This window comes from Dermacentor andersoni, chromosome 9 (assembly GCF_023375885.2).
Source record: "Dermacentor andersoni chromosome 9, qqDerAnde1_hic_scaffold, whole genome shotgun sequence".
Lineage (NCBI taxonomy): Eukaryota > Metazoa > Arthropoda > Arachnida > Ixodida > Ixodidae > Dermacentor > Dermacentor andersoni.
This window is the reverse complement of record NC_092822.1, coordinates 104878501-104895952: the sequence shown is the minus strand read 5'-3', so window position 1 is coordinate 104895952 and position 17452 is coordinate 104878501. Positions and strand designations below refer to the sequence as shown.

Genomic DNA, 17452 nt, shown 5'->3' with positions numbered 1-17452 from the left:
TGAGGTGTCTGCCATCTTCACGATCAAACTTTACGAACTGCACTCTTTGTAGCACCATTAAATCTTGCCACTGCTCGGGAAAGAATAACTGTTTAGGAAACAAAACTTTACTTTTTAGACAATAAACTAGATAGTGCAGTATGTCCATAAGGTCGCTGGTAGTTTTAAATTTTCGCACAGCGTGTATGGGGCATGTAGGATCCATGCTCTATGGGCGTGGTAAGGAAAAATTTAAAGAACCCCAGGTGGTCAAGATTAATCAGGATTTCTTCTATATCGTGCCTTATAATCATACCGTGGTTATGGCGCATAAAATTCAAGAATGTGTTTTTAAATATTTATCTGCTCGCACTGCTACGCACGCAAACTATATTTTCTCGGAGAAGAAAACTACTGGAGTCATGTGACGTTGTGCGCCACGTAATTCTTGATAACGTTAAGGTACACTAAATAAATCATCTACGCATTGAGAAAGCGCACCCGTGTAATATACTGAATACAGTGGTAATTGAGCTGCGATATAGAAAGAAGGTTGAAAGTAAAGCACATCTCTTGCTCGCCAGTCAGCGACTGGATAATTTGGCTGCCACAGTGCTTGTAACCGTTACAAGTTAACTTTCTTCGGTACTAATTTACATTGAAACAGTGCCATTACTACCTGCACTAAAATACATAGTGGTACAGCATTTACAAGGTTTTGATTTGTAAATACTATAGCCTCTCTTTTATTTAGGATTGGAGAAAACTATCTTCTCTTTGGCACATTCACTGTTCATGTGACTCACCGGGGAGCTCCGTGGCGTTTCGAACCAACTTCTGGGCCTTCGTTTCTGCCAATGAGCGAAATAGAGACGTTACCCGAAAGAATGCTGGCTTGAGCGACTGGTTTGTATGGGAGTTGCCACACTGTCCAGCGCATTACGTTTTTTTTTTTAATTAAACACGTACCATAGCGTTACCAAAATTTCTTACGTCTACGAGGAGTGAAATTAAGGGCACATACTTGCTTTGAGCATGCGGCCATGCTTCAAGGGCCCATGCTTTGAGCATACGGCTGTCATTCAGTAATCTTTGAATCATGGCACCCAAGTCACACGAAACATTCCGTATGCATTCGGACAACGTGCAAAGCCAGCAAAAAGGTGCAAAATTACCGCGTGACTGGCCGCTCGAGGCACGCAAGTCTTCCCTGATCCAAACTTTTGTTGCAGTTCCGACAAAACACAGAACCTCTTAAAAACGTCTCGGACCGGCTACAAATGGCTATAGACGTCTTAGTCTACGGGAAGAATGAAAACATATGTTCTTTTAAACACAACCTAGGTGCCTGAAATACGCTAGTAGATAGCTATCTTAGGTAACAACTCACTACTGGTGTCACCGGAGTCTTATTTTGGTAAACGCAGTCAGAACGTCTAACTCAAGAACTTTTCTAGATGTGTTGTCTAAAATGAAATAAAAATACCAAACGACACGTTAAAAGTATGTTGACCTTCGGCGTTGATTAACAAAAGAGGGCACAGAGAAAACGACCTCACAAAAGAAACATAATAATCTGGTGACAATGGAACCTAATTTTATCAATAATAAGGGACAATTTATTGTTTTCAGCCCACGGTGCGTGCCCAACATATCGAAATTACGGTGCCTTAGGGTGCCTCGGTGCCCACCTTCCTGGCATCGAGGCACCCTATCCGAAACCTTTCTTCGATGCTCGCACAGCATGAACGGATAGCAGGAGCTAAACACTGAGGCCAGAGTACTACGCCAGTGCGCTGCGATTAGCTGATCAGCTTCGGCGGTAGTCAAGCAGACAAGCTATAAATTTGTCAGGCATCTCGCTCCATGCTGGCAACGCTGGGGACAAGAACCTTGAAAAGAACAGCTGCTGTCGCACGCAACGTTCGCCTCGGTGTCTCAACGGTGATTTCGGTTAGCTGCGTTATGATAGTTGTGTGCCGTTCTCAGCTGAAATCGGCTGAATTGTTCGTTTTCGCCGATTGCTCACTACCACAATGTCGTGATCTGCGCTCGCCGCCACCGTTGTGATCGATGCTTCCTTGTACGTCGTACGTTCACATAACACTTTTTACGGTTGAACTTGACTTTTCATTAGTAATGTCTGAATTTTTTAGCTGTTTTATGATTAAAACGTTACCCACGACAACTACAGGTGGTCGGACTCGCTTGCCCTGCCGGTTTCCGTCGTAATCTGCTTGTTTATGTTTAAGTGTTTATGGAAGTGTTTTATTTAAGTCTGTAACCCCCCTGCTGTAACGCCTTTCTGGCAAAGCGGGGCACTCACTGAATAAAGAATAAATAATAAAAAGTAACACGAAACAAGCAGAGGGGTCGAATGCAAAGGAGTGCGCTAGTTATAATCATCAACCAGACTGAAGTCTCCCTATGATTATTTGTGTCGTACTTTGTCAATGCACTTGTCGTTGACGTAATAATTGCGCTGGTGTTTTGGTCCAAATAAGCTGCAAGATTAAACTAGGTGCCTCATTTGTGACTGAAGTCAAGAACTGATTGCCATTTATTAATGAACGACTGTATTTTATTTCATCTGTAATTGAAAATCTGATTTTTGGCTGACTCAATTCTCTCTTATTTCGTCTTTTTCACTGTATAGGTGGCTCGTGCTACCTATCGTCTCTGTTGATGCTGCCTGGATGATGGGACGTCGTCATCATGGTCAGCGTAAGTCAACGAACTGTTCTCTCACTGGTGATTACATTGCTTTATGTATGGGTTAAAATCAGGGATCACACTGAGTATCAACTCCATGCGAGCGATCTTACGCGCGACGGTGACAAGTGACGCGACGAAGGTAGCTGTCGCGTTCGCTCGTCAACACCACGCGAGCGGCGACTTCGAGCAATGTCTGCCCGCTGTTGCCGGTATGTGAGGGCAGCAACCGAAACTGGCGTGACGCATGCTCTGTTAAATTAACTTATTTTGCTGTATAGGGCAACATAAAATATTTCTGAATGTATTTCAGTAGGTTTCTTTATCTTTATACGCCTCGAAATTCGGTCATTTGCTAGTTTCGTGAGACAACCGGTAGTATTACTGATGCACATCCTGCTCTGCCTTCGCGCTATTGGCTAGTCGCTAATAGCATTTCCGGGCGACGGGCGTTGAATTCTAGGTTTCCAAAATCTAGCGATCGAGCGACGAGAACGAGCGATCTGTTCGCGCGACAGCTCGCTTCTTCGCTCGAAGTCGTCGTTCGTTGCTGTCGCGCACAAAATCGTTATCATGGAGTTTGGGCTTTATGGTAAGATTGCTGGTTGGTCTTTTACAAACGGGTACTTTTTTGCATTGATCCCTAATAAGCTGCCACCATTATTCCCTGTTTTCCAGCACCTGTGTGCAGTGCAGCGACGGCTTACTTCAACTGCTAAAGCTCTAAGTAGTCAATACTATGTGTAAGAACTCAGAAGCTAACACTGTTGTGTCACCATTTGCAGTATTCCATACACGAAGTAAATGTCGATAGAACAGTGTGCGTTGTACTTGGGTACATGCACACATATATATGCACACATATATTTGAGTCAGCGTGCAATAAGTTATGTATTCAAAAACGTTCTTTGTGATCTAGTTTTTTTCTTTGCAGTAAGCTACCCTGCAGCATCAGCACGGAGTATAATCTCAATTCTTTGCGTGTACTGCAGCGTGTGGGCTTTGCTGGTACGAGTGAGAGAACATGGTCCCGGGCTCTTATACGAGAACGAGCTGTGATATGGCTTTGCCCCCATCGCCACTCAATTGGCGCCTGCCGAATGAATGCTTGTGCAGACCGGTTTTTGGTCTTATTGCAGGTCCGTTCGATTTGCTTGCACCACTGCTGTCCAGTTCATGGCGGTGTACAAGAAGTGCAGTAATTGTGCAGCTCAATTTCTGCGGTGCAGACATAATGCAACACTCGAAACGAATGCCGAGGTGCAGACGCGCAGACAAAAATTTCGTTTGATCACGTCGTGAAGTACTTTCGATCTAGTGTGACGCCTTACTGATTATAGACTTAAGCCAGCTAGGGTTAGCTAGAAATTATATCAACAAAGGTGATTGACCAAGAATACAACGCTAATAGGGCTGCGTTGTTATAACCAGTACTTTGTATGGTACTGGCTTGCCCTATATTATGTCATGTTTAAGTGTGAAATAAAGGCAACAAATGGACAGTGCAAAATGACGAATTAATAAAGTGCTATTCATAAAACTTTCACCAAGGAGTGAAAGTGTTAGAAGACCATTGTTTACCAAAAATCAACAAAATCTGGCGGGTAGGTTTTCCTTAGGCCCTAATGGTTTAGGAGAAAGAAGATAAATTTATTTTTAATGCAAGCCGAACATCTTGCTTGGCATATATTGCTAATTGAAGTTCGAATTTGCATAATTTTATTTCCTCTCCCTTTGTAATCTTGTGTTCAGATTTTTCTTGCCTGTGTCTACAAGAACCTTCACACGCGGCCTTAGAGGGAAAAATCTTGCGGGCAGCCAGTGCTCTCCTACTAAGGATAATTTCCCGGGCAACCTGGCCTGCTATGGCTGCGACAACAATCATCGTCAAGATGCATGTACAGCCTGCTTTTATTTGTCTGTTTTGTTAATTGCACATTCGGAATCCTTTCTAATTTATTATGCACTAAAGTTTGACTATATCACATGGTGTGAAGTACATGTCTAGCAGCATTTCAGCCTGCATTCATGCTTTGTGCACTACATTGCGTGAAGAGCTCATCTGTACAGGTGCGTCAAGAAAATTTATAACAGAATATTCTGATTTATTTTTGAGTTCCAGTAACATGACATACGCTATGGAATTCACAAATGGTTGGTATGATGAAGAACTAGCTGGCCAGTATTTCTGCATGATGCTACTCGAGCATACGGCGGTATTTTACGAGGGGCACTCACAAAGTAAGTTACAATTCACTTTTAAATGATGCATGGATGTCAGGATTTTTTTTATATTGGTGGATAGAATGATGCGCAGTTCTTTTTTTCCAGGTGTGAACTATCTATTTTTTTAGGAATTCATTGTAGCACTGTCTTGTGTTTTGTAAACTGGTGTCATGCTTATCTAGCACCTAGCTGGAACCAGGATGTCATTTTTCCCTGAACCGCAGCCAGTGGCGTAGCTAGGTCGTCTGGCACCCGGGGCCCATAGGTCTTCTGTCACCCCCCCCCCCCCCCTCCTGATGTAGTCGAGGAACGCGAGGACATCGACAATTTTCGGGTTTCAGCTCCAGCATACAGCCACCTTGTATACCGCGCACGTTCCCCGGGTCCCCCTCTCCTTCGCTTTCTTTTCCAGAGATCGCGAATGCAGCAAGTATACACGCTGTTTTTCCTGCGCCAAATAACAGAGTGCTGCACTGATAATGTGTGATAAGCCCATGTGCACATCTTCTCAGACTGTAAGGCTTGGCAGCCAATACAAATGCGGCATCGTGGAAAATATGACTCACGTCACAAGTAACAAAAATATCTTTATAATAAAGTTTTAATTACCAATTTTAGCGGCAACATTGCTTTTGCAACATTGAAGCCCGACATTCACATCTTGCTCAACAACAACTTCACAAAAATCGTCGTAGGTAATATGGCACGCAGTATTTTGTATGTGGGCAGCCCTGAACGAAAACGAAAATTAAATTGTTTGTCAGTGACGCTGATCTCCCCACCATATTAGAAAACGCTACCTGCCTCCCCGCTGCGCGGGCGCCAATGCTATGACAATTACGAGTTCTCTTCATTCTGATCAATAAAGCCTTGTTTTCATTTGCTGGTATACGGACAAACGTGATTATCCGAGCTGCGGTACCACCGCAAGATTGGGATCAGAATAGAGCACGCTTCGCGTCGATTATTGGCGTCACCATAAAGAAAAAGAAAAAGCCGCGATGAATCCCGTGCCAGGGAAAGCTTGCACTACTGTTGGTCTGCACTCGCAATGTAGAGGATTAAGGGATTAACGTCACTGGTCCACTATTTCATATTTCTTTCGCTGCTGCCATATACTGGGCGCCGTCCGCAGTGCCAAAGTACTGTAGGTTGTAGCACCCAGAACGATTTTGTCTAAGAAGTTTTTGTTGAGTTAATAATATGACTTTCAGTCCTCAATTCTCGAATTGAAGTGCTTTCTCTATAAGTACTAATTACGGGATTATTAAGGATATGGTTATTACTTATCTGCCATATTTTTCGCGCTACCGAGTTCCTAGTAATCACAAAAAGACATAACTTCATAGAATCTCGATTGGGAAATATCCTTACAAAATTCACCTTTTTTTTTTATAAAATTCTGTGCAGCTGATACAGACACTGTACTTGTGACATGAAGTCACACAACAACAACAGTTTTCTGAAACTTTCGAGGGTAAGAAGGAAAGCGTGAATCATAACGGCAGGTTTCGCAGCGGCTTCTCGGAGCGAGCGGGAGAGGGGAAGTAAAAGCGAGCCGGACATCGCGGCGGGCCCGCAACCTGTCGAGTCATACGCCGCCAAACTCTTTGGCCGAACCGAGTCTGAAGGCTATCCCCAGCTCCTTTCTCCTGCGGCTGCGCGTCGGCTGCTACAGCACGGCCGCCCGATTGCACAGACTGCACGGAACAGGCAGCCCCGCGTGTACGGAATGAGGCGAGGATGAGACACTGGAACACCTTCTCCTGCGTTGCCCATCCTTCGACGTTGAGCGCACCGCGCTCTGTGCTTCATATCGCCGAGTCGGACTACCGTGCAGCACGGAGGGTGATCTCCTATTTCCCGCAGCCCCCGCCTCCATCGCCAAGAGAGCGCTTGCTGCCCTCCTTGGCTTTTGTGACGAGACTCAGCTGAGAGCGCGGCTGTAAGCCCCGCTTTGCTTCTTCTTTAACCTTCTTGTTTTTTTTTTCCCGCTCTCTTTCATTCTCTCTCTAATCTTTTTCTCCCCACTCCCCTTACCCCGTGCAGTGCTGTTGAGGTGCCCTCCCTTGAGAGACAGTTGCGGCACAGCACTTTTCTCTTCCTTTCATCTTAAAATCACTACACACCAGGGAATCCCATTCGCGACTTTTGACGGCCCCACTTATGCAATGTCGCCCTCAACGAACGCTTCGCCGTAAACGCGAGCGCCGGGCGCGCTGGTTGAACGCCCTCTTGCTGCTGTCTTTGTTCGTCTTCGCTGCGCGTTCTGAACGGAAGAGGGACCCAAGAGCCCCAACGCCTTACAACGCCTCACTGTATGTTTAGCGACTCCTGCTCCCAGCATGAACGCACAGCACGAGCGCACCCCACATGAAACGTTCCGCTAAGGCGAGTAGTTTAGCGGCCACTTCGCGAATTAAAATTTTTTAGCCCGCACATTCGTGCAATTATTTCGTGGGGTGTTGATAGAGCTGCAGCCGACAATTCTACGGCGCTACGCATCGGGTGCATGAGCTCGGGCTACTGGATGCCGGAGCATTCTTTGCAATTGGCGCCAAGTCAAGCCGGCGGAAAGAGAGGTGTCTTCAGGCGTGTATGACACCCCCCCCCCCCCCCCGCTGGCCCCTTGCACCCGGGGCCCACGGCCCCCCGGCCCCCCCTGTTGCTACGCCACTGACCGCAGCACCACTGAAGAAATGTTTCCCTGCTACGAACTGTTTTAGTTCTGATGAGACCCACCAGAGGAGACATATTCTAAACAATGAATCAGTGATGCATTTCATGGCGAGGCGACATCTTTGCTGCAGACAATATGAACGTTAGCATGACATTGGCACACAAAATATTTTTTAAAATTTAAAATACAATTGTTACATGCGGCATTCAATGGCTTGGCTAAGCAGGATGCGCTTGTTGATCACTGAGAATATTCTACAATATTGCTACGGCACAATATGCGCGATCACGAAAGGCCAGCAGTGTGAAGACGACGACGACGATAAGAAGCTAGCGCGGGCTGTTGCCTCTTGGCCAAGCGCAGCGTATTTTCCTTGTAAATATACTTGTACATAGCTTTTCCTCTGCGTCTTCCTACGTAACATATCTGGTGGAGGTGGACGTTCCCTGTACCTCGTCACGGAGCTTCGCAGTGGACGGTACGTCGAGCCTTCCTTCATGGCTCCCGGCGACGACAACCCGACTCCGCCGGCTCCGACACCTGCTGCCACTTCGACGACCTACATCACTCTCCCCGCTCCCCGTGATCCTGGCGTATTCTCGGGCCAAGATGGGGAAGACGTCGATGACTGGATCAGCCTGTATGAACACGTCAGCCGCAATAACCGGTGGGACCCTACTATTATGCTCGCCAACGTAGTCTTTTACCTCGGTGGCACACCTCGAGTTTGGTATCGCACGCACGAAGATGAGCTCACCAGTTGGGATTCACTTAAGACACAGCTTCGAGACTTGTTCGGCAACCCCTACGGTCAACAACTTGCCGCGCAGAAGGCGCTTTCCGGCCGTGTGCAGACGTCAACAGAGCCCTATGTCACGTACATTCAGGACGTCTTGGCTCTGTGCCGCAAAGTTGACACCCACATGACTGAGTCAGACAAGGTTTCCCACATCCTCAAAGGCATTGCCGATGACGCCTTCAACTTGCTCGTTTGCAACAACGTAGCGACGGTGGATGCTGTTATAAGAGAGTGCCGCCGCCTGGAACTCGCCAAAAGCCGACGTATTGACCAGCAGTTTGCCCGTCTGCCCAACACCCCAGCGACATCTTCCTGTGCCGACGCTCCTCGTCCCAACAACACTGCCGATGTTACCAGGATCGTCCGGCGTGAGATCGAGGCCGCCTATCCGGCTGCCTTCGACTCCAGTCCCACCAACACATCTGCAGTCACGGTCTCACTGATCCAGGCAGTTGTCCGCCAGGAGTTTGAAAACATGGGTCTTCACACCCTCTGCTCGGCCCATCGCCCTAATACCCGCCCGGCTTCTTCGATTTCGCCCCGTCCCGCATCTTCTTACCCACCACGTTTCCGCAACCCATCTGAATGGCGCACTGCTGACGACAAGCCTATTTGTTTCCACTGCCATCGAATCGGGCACATTTCTCGGCACTATCGTAGTCGCTGGAGTTCCCCGAGCCGGTCTACTTATACTGCCTACTCTCGCCCCTCAGGTGGCCCTTCTCGTCCCTATGCCGCACGCTCCGATAATGCCGCCACTGATTCTCCTGCAACGAACCGCCCCTATTCTCGTTCGCCTTCGCCCCAACGACGACAATCTCGCTCTCCCCAGCCCCGTCGCTCCTATTCGCCGACTCCCTTCGGACGCCGCTCCCAGCCGGAAAACTAGACGATGCAGCGCCTCGAGGTGACGCTGCATTGCTCCCTACGCCGCCAAATCCTCTACTGACTTTGCCCACTCATCTGAACCTTCTTGACGTGCAAGTCGACGGTGTTTCTGTGTCTGCTCTCATAGACACTGGGGCGCATTTGTCCGTAATGAGCGCTGACCTTCGTAACCGACTCAAGAAAATTATCACGCCCGCCACGACGCCTGTTGTCCGTGTCGCCGATGGCGGAACAGCCCCCGTAATTGGTATGTGTACCGCCCGCGTCTCCTTCGCCGATCGCTCAACAATCGTGCTATTCACAGTCATCGCCCACTGTCCCCACGACATCATCCTCGGCTTAGACTTCCTTTCCGCACATTCTGCTCTCATCGATTGTTCCGCCAGTACTCTCCGCCTTGACCTGCCTGTTCTGGATCCTGCTGAACCACACCCCAGTCGCCTCAGTTCCGCCGACTTCGTTCGCTTGCCACCTTCGGCACTGACCTACGTTGACCTAGTGTCATCCCCACCAGTCCCCGACGGTCACTACATCGTGGCTCCTATGCAAGACGTCCTCCTTACACACAGGATCACAGTGCCCCATACAGTTTTATCTATTACGGCGAATTGCGTCTGCCTGCCAGTGGTCAACTTTGGCTTGACGACACAAGTGCTGCCACGTGGGATGTCTTTGGCCCAGCTTTGTTCATTCGAGGATCACTCAGTAGCATCCTTTGCAGTAGACGACACTTCATCCGATACTCCTCTACCATCGCAGTCGGCAAATTGTACCATCGCTGACTTACGGAAAATGATTGCCCCCGACTTGCCCTCCGAGCACGCTCGTGAACTCTACCGCGTTCTGTTTTCCTACCACGATATTTTTGACTTTAACGATCGTCCTTTAGCCCAAACTACAGCTGTCAAACATCGCATTAATACTGGCGATGCCCCTCCTATTCATCGCCGCCCGTATCGAGTGTCACCAGCTGAGCGTCAAGTTATTCACGCAGAAGTTCGCAAAATGCTTGCCAAGAACATTATTGAACCATCATATAGTCCATGGGCGTCACCTGTAGTACTGGTCAAAAAGAAGGATGGCTCATGGCGCTTTTGCGTGGATTATCGGCACCTTAACAGGGTTACCAAAAAGGACGTGTATCCCCTACCTCGGATTGATGACGCCCTTGACTGCCTCCACGGTGCTCGCTATTTCTCTTCTATTGACCTTCGCTCCGGCTACTGGCAGATTGCCGTGGACGATCTCGACCGCGAGAAGACTGCTTTTGTCACACCCGACGGTCTTTATCAATTCAAAGTGATGCCGTTCGGTCTATGTAACGCCCCTGCCACTTTTGAACGCATGATGGACTCCCTTCTTCACGGTTTCAAATGGTCCACGTGCCTGTGCTACTTGGACGACGTTATCGTATTCTCCCCAACGTTCGCTACGCACCTCGAGCGCCTCTCAGCAGTCCTGGACGTTTTTCGGCGAGCCGGTCTGCAACTCAACGCATCGAAGTGCCAATTTGGCCGTCGCCAGATTACCGTCCTTGGACATCTCGTTGACGCGAACGGAGTGCAACCGGACCCAGGCAAGATCCATGCTGTTACGCACTTCCCTGTTCCGAAGTGTGTCAAGGATGTGCGCAGCTTCATCGGCCTTTGTTCGTACTTCCGCCGTTTCGTGAGAAATTTCGCCGCCATAGCACGACCACTAACCGACCTTTTGAAAAAAGACGCTCCTTTCCAGTGGGGCGATAACGAGGCCTCTGCATTCTCTCATCTAATCGACATTCTCACAACGCCTCCCGTTTTGGCCCATTTCGATCCTTCTGCGCCTACCGAAGTCCGTACTGATGCCAGCGGTCACGGAATTGGAGCAGTACTGGCACAACGCCAGCGTGGCCACGACCGTGTTATCGCTTACGCCAGCAGGCTCCTCTCACCCGCGGAGCGCAACTATTCCATCACTGAGCGTGAGTGTCTGGCCCTAGTTTGGGCGGTTGCGAAATTCCGCCCATACTTATATGGCCGATCCTTTTCCGTTGTCACAGACCATCACGCGCTTTGCTGGTTATGCTCACTGAAAGATCCTACAGGAAGACTTGGTCGCTGGGCCTTACGCCTCCAAGAATATTCGTATACTGTAACCTATAAATCTGGCCGACTACACAAGGACGCTGACTGCCTGTCTCGCTACCCGGTCGACGAGCCTGACGACGCCGACAGTAGTAGCGCCAACGGCATTTTCTCTGTCTCTGCCTTCGGTAACATCGCCGATGAGCAGTACCGAGACCTATCGCTGCGAGCACTTATCGAGCGTCTGCGCTCCACACCTACCGACGCATCCGTTCGCCGATATGTCCTCCAGGGTGGCATTCTGTATCGAAGGAACTTCCTCCCTGACGGCTCTGACCTTCTTCTTGTCGTGCCAAAACAGCTACGACAGACTGTGCTCTTTGAGATGCATGACGCACCCACTTCAGGACATCTTGGGGTAACCCGCACGTACGACCGCGTCCGCCGCCGCTTCTATTGGCCTGGTCTCGCTCGCTCCGTTCGACGCTATGTTGCTGCCTGTGATCCCTGCCAGCGTCGGAAGACACCTCAGGTGCTACCTGCCGGTCATCTCCAGCCGATCACCGTCCCTGTGGAACCGTTCTTTCGTGTTGGATTAGACCTGCTCGGTCCCTTTCCCACGTCATCTTCTGGGAACAAATGGGTAGCTGTCGCGACTGATTACGCCACCCGATACGCTATCACTCGGGCTCTCCCTACCAGCTGCGCCACTGACGTCGCGGACTTTCTCTTGCGTGACATTATCTTGCTTCATGGCGCCCCGCGACAGCTGCTTACTGACCGTGGTCGAAACTTCCTCTCGAAAGTTATCGCTGACATTGTGCGTTCCTGCTCCATTCAACACAAACTGACAACTTCATACCATCCTCAAACCAATGGCCTGACAGAGCGGTTAAACCGTACTCTTACTGATATGCTGGCCAAGTACGTTTCCAAGGACCACCACGACTGGGACATTGCCCTTCCTTACGTAACATTTGCGTACAATTCTTCCCGGCACGACACCGCCGGATTTTCTCCCTTTTATCTACTGTACGGTCGCGAACCTACCTTGCCCCTAGACACGGCACTTCCTCCTGCTGCGGTCTCAACAAGCGAGTATGCGCGCGACGCCATCGCCCTCGCCGACCATGCACGCCAGCTTGCCCGTGCTCGACTGACGGCCTCACAGACCACTCAGCAGTGTCAGTACAACGCCCGCCATCGTGACGTACAGTTTTCACCTGGTGCGCTCGTGCTCTTGTGGTCGCCCTCCCGTCACGTCGGACTTTCAGAGAAGCTCCTTTCGCGATACACAGGGCCCTACCGCGTGCTGCGCCAGGTGACGCCTGTGACTTACGAAATTGCTCCTGTGGCCTCAACCTCGTCCTCTCCTGTGGCATCTAGTGATGTCGTACACGTCAGTAGGCTCAAGGCCTACTACACTGCTTCCGAGTCCGATCTTTAGTCGCTCCGGGACGGCGCTTTTGCAGCCGGGGGTAGTGCTACGGCACAATATGCGCGATCACGAAAGGCCAGCAGTGTGAAGACGACGACGACGATAAGAAGCTAGCGCGGGCTGTTGCCTCTTGGCCAAGCGCAGCGTATTTTCCTTGTAAATATACTTGTACATAGCTTTTCCTCTGCGTCTTCCTACGTAACAATATTGCCATGCTGTCGGCACTTCCTAGAGAAGCGATGGTTGCCGTTTGGAAGTACCACCTGTACATGACTAGCCGACAGTGTAAACTTTTTCTGATATCCGTGCCTCATTTAATAATGAACTAGAACGGCAAACGCTGCCAAAAAATTTTGGGAATGTCCATTAAAAGCTTACTATTGTTCTTGTCAAGGTATCCGTTAGACAAAATTTAGCGTAAGGTCAGCAGGGCTTACTGAAGTACCTCTAGACGTCTACGGCTAAAAGATGTCTTGATGAAGACAGCTACTAGAATTTTGAATTAGATGTTCAGGACAGTTTTTTAGACATCAACTAGCTGCTTCTGTGTTTCATGGTTTTGCCTTTATGCTTCGTCTTGTTTCGAAGTGTTAGTCGTGCACATGCCGAAGAAATTATGCGTTTTTTTGCACCGTAATACAGCCGAGTTGCTCAATACACCCTCTGACCAGGTCCTTCCATTACGTTGCTAGAGTACGCCGTTGAAATTACCGACATTCATCGACCGACTGACGCTCAATGTAATGTGGTGTACGATCCAAAGAGGTCTGTGTGTTCATTGAGGGCAGCACGAAGAAAGACTGAATGCTATGTCCTTTAGTAACATCATGCTGTCGACTAATAATGGGGACGGGTAACTTACCTTTTATTATTCTGTGCACAAAGTCTGGAAATATATAAATACGCGAACACAAAATTTGCAGGGCCGTAAGTTGACATGTCACAATTCAGGAATAAACATAATGCGGATTCAGCGGGCGTGTGGCAATCTGTTTTAAGTGGTTCTCTCGCACGGTTGTGCTCTCCCGCAAACGTGATACGTGACGTGATGCTCGTGCCAGTTGTTTCAAAGAGATACCTGGCGTCAGCACTAATGAATTAAGCGTTAGAACATGGACTTCTTGTGTTGGGAGAGGAAGGCTCGATCGTGCCGTCCGACATGCCGTTTAAATTTGTTTCGTGTGTTTAGTATTCGGCCAAACGGCGGCAGCAACGGTCAGCTATGGTCGGGAGGTTTCACAAAGAAGGCTTCGCTTTGTAATTGTGACCAGTGGTGGGGACATTTCAGAAGGAGGCCATTGGCAATATCGCCTGATATAATTGGAGGCGTTCCACAATTACGTGTAGTGCTATCTCTGTCGACTTGGCCGGAGGCCCGAGCAAAGGAAAGGATAAGTACCCTTACTTTTCATGCCTGTTCTTTATTATGCGCTCCGTTATTTTTTTCTTTGGCACCTATATAAAGGCGGAGCTCAATGAACCAATGCATTGAGTAGCATTACTGTTTTTTAATTACGAACCTAAGATGTGCGTATGACATGGCCTAGCGTCCGAAAGCGAAACAAGGATTATGACAGATGCCGCAATGAGGAACTCCGGATTAGTTGTGTCTACGTGGTTCTTTTTAAAGTTGCACCTAATGCGCGCCACGTGACTGTTTTCGCAATGTGCCACCATCGCGGTGTTGCTGTCACATTAGGGAATCGAACATGCAAACTCTGGCTTCGAAGCATAGCACATGAAGAACCCCAGGGGGCTTACAACAAATATGTATGTAGAGCACACTGGAACTGTCTGAACGTTCTTTGATCCAATGTAGCGCCTAATATGCCAATTAGGCAAGCTCTTAAATCAGTTTATTAATTTAAGGTTCATTCAAGAATTATGTGAATTTTTTTACAGTATGGAACACGGCTGAAGATTTTCAGAACAGTTTACTTAAATATCTTGCTAACACTTTTTTAGGCATTTTCGGGCATGTCACCCATGTATATACGCTGTTTGCTTTTTGTTATTTCTAACTGGGTCGTATTTTTACCTGTGGAAGATTGCTTTTTTTTTCTCTCCAGGATGACTACTTGAAGAGGCGGTGAGTGTAATTACTAACACTTATTTGACACCGAACTAAGCTTTTCAAAATTAAAGTTTCAATATTAACTTTAGGATACTGCCTGTGTTGAAGTGGTTCATGTGAAAGCTAAATTACCGTAGTCGCATGAACTGAATGGAATCACAATAATAGCATCAGTATTGTGATTTGGGCCGGCAAAATCTGCCAGAAAACGCGTCTATGCGTTAACGTAGTTCTTTTTTTCTTTGTTTCGCGGGCAGCAATTTATTGTAAATGTGTCAACTGAGACGCCTATGTAACAGGGCATTTTTGGAAACCAATATCTTGAAACTGATAGTAGTTTCAAGACACGTGCAAAAAGATATCGTTTTGTTGTTACCAGACCTCATTCCTGCATGTGTAACGTTATTTATAACGTGAATAATTCTGAGCTAAGACATATAAACATCGCTAGCTGACAAGTTCTTTGATTCTTCCTGCGTGTGATATTTTCCTTTTCCGGTAAGCCACCTGAAAAATTCGGATTGTGACCGTCTTCCATAAGCAATGCTGAGTAATTATATTCGAAGCAAAATTAAAGAAACCACGGCACATTGAGGCTTTCGGCGATAGCAGCAACATTATTCACTGTCCAAGGCAACATTAAAATACCGCCACCATGAAAACAATTACCGTGGCCATGTCCTGCGAAGTGCGAGTGGGCAAGTTCAGTTCTTGGACCTATCAACCATATTCCCACCGTAGCAAAATGGAATAATATCCCTGTACAAAGGTTCACGTTAACAACCATCAAGTGGGCATGCACGGCTAACCTATTGCTAATGAGAGAAGTTAGCGCAAGAAAAAACAAGAAACACCGGGAAGGAAGACCACTACATGCACTACAGGCAACTGTTTAGTAGCGGGAATGGTTTCACGTATATATCACCTGGTCACGCATGCGTGGAATAAGTGTACAACATTATGGCAGGAAAAAGACGTGGGAATCAAATTTGCTTTTGTTGGGCCGGTTTCTCTAATCAGCAATGTAAGATTAACTAGCCCAACAATTAACCCTTCTAGTTAACCCAGCTAATACGTGGGGCACGAGAATATTTTCTTATAGTTGCAATGCAAGGATGTTTAACATAACATACATAAATTGTAATGGCAGTCTCAGAGTTAAATATCGCTGTTAGACATTAGAAAAAAAGAGCAGCAAAATTCACCTGGAAAGAAAATGTAGAACAACAAGAACATTCCAATGAAGCAAACAGCAGCGCCACCGACAGCGAACATGACGGGTTGGTACTTGCGCGATAGTTTCTGGTGCATCCTGAAAAAAAGAATATTCTCATAATTTGGTAACGTTTTCCTTCCTCTAGATCAATTACGGCGAAAGGCAACGTCCCTACTCTGATGCGTTTTAGACAAGTGATTTCAAGCAAACATTAAGAGGACATTACTGTCCCCTTGAGGAGTGTGAAACTCCTAAGAAGCGCTAAGGTCATTTTGACATGTGGCAACTTGAATGCTTACAGCCGGCCAACGTGCTTGTCAACATGGCTTTTGCTGAACCTTCTGCCAATTAGCACAAACGCATCGACAAAAATGGTGTTGGCCATGGTGAAAGCCTCAGTAACAGAAGGAAAGTCTCAGTTCGCCAGAAAGGCGAAGCGTTGATCGCGATAAGAAATTATACGAAGTAAGGATAGCAGCTTTATCGGTCGTATAAACTTTTGAACATTCGCTTACTAGATAAATTAACAAGCATGGTGTCCCGCGCGCACATCTCGCTCTATGACTACGCACACCCGCTGTCAAAACGCTGGCGTGAGGAAGCCCGGCAGCAGCAGCGAGCGAATTGACCTTCGTGCTGCCGCTGGCTTCAGCGCGAACTAAACGGCAAGAACACGGCGCACACGAAGCTATCAGCACTTGGTGCGAATAGACTCTGCCCCAATCGCAGATCATATTCAAGATAGGGCCCGCGTGGCCATGCTCAGCCGCCCCATATGCGGCCGCCGCCAAAGTAGAATGCTCCCTCTCCCCACCTTAAAAATTTTCCAGCTGCTTCGCTGAATCGAAACTGCGTCGCATATATTAACGCGAGAGCGTTAAGGGTCTCGAGTCACAAGAAATCCGGTGTCGGCGTCCGGCGGCTACCGTCTTGTGAGCGAAAAGTCATTCGGAACCACGCACACCGAACCACCCAGGACCTCCGCGTGGCGCAGTGGCGTTACTGAACTAATTGAATTTCTGAAAGTAAAATGCGTCAGAAGAATCGTGAAGTACGACTTTCACACAACATACAGACATGACAGCGCCGGATTGGAATTTGAATATACGAGAAAACATAATTCTGTTGCGCGGAAACTCAAACACAAACCCCTTTTCCAGCGTTTCTACCATTCATTGAGTGGCGCGCCCCGCTCAGTTCCTAGCAACAACACCATTCAGATGGCGCTCGCCTCTGCGCAACCGCGGTCCGCGCAAGATGCCACGTTTCCACCAGAAAGCTCGCCTTTGTGCATAGCGTTCGCCGCCAGCGTTTCCCGGTAAACATTACGGTTACATAAGGTGCAGTTGCCGGGAAGCGTGAGAAGCCGTCAGGGAT

The 17452-nt window shown here is 48.1% G+C and overlaps 1 protein-coding gene across 1 annotated transcript in view; it reads right to left on the bottom strand.

The window, feature by feature from the left end:
- LOC129383939 (uncharacterized) overlaps positions 1-17452 on the bottom strand; it is a 32870-nt gene that overhangs the window by 2472 nt on the left and 12946 nt on the right. Inside the window, exons 3-4 of the mRNA XM_055068974.2 lie at positions 16065-16171; positions 786-830 (exon numbers count right to left, since the gene is read on the bottom strand). Of these exons, the coding sequence (XP_054924949.2) occupies positions 786-830; positions 16065-16171 (152 nt within the window). The remainder of the gene's footprint in view (positions 1-785; positions 831-16064; positions 16172-17452) is intronic.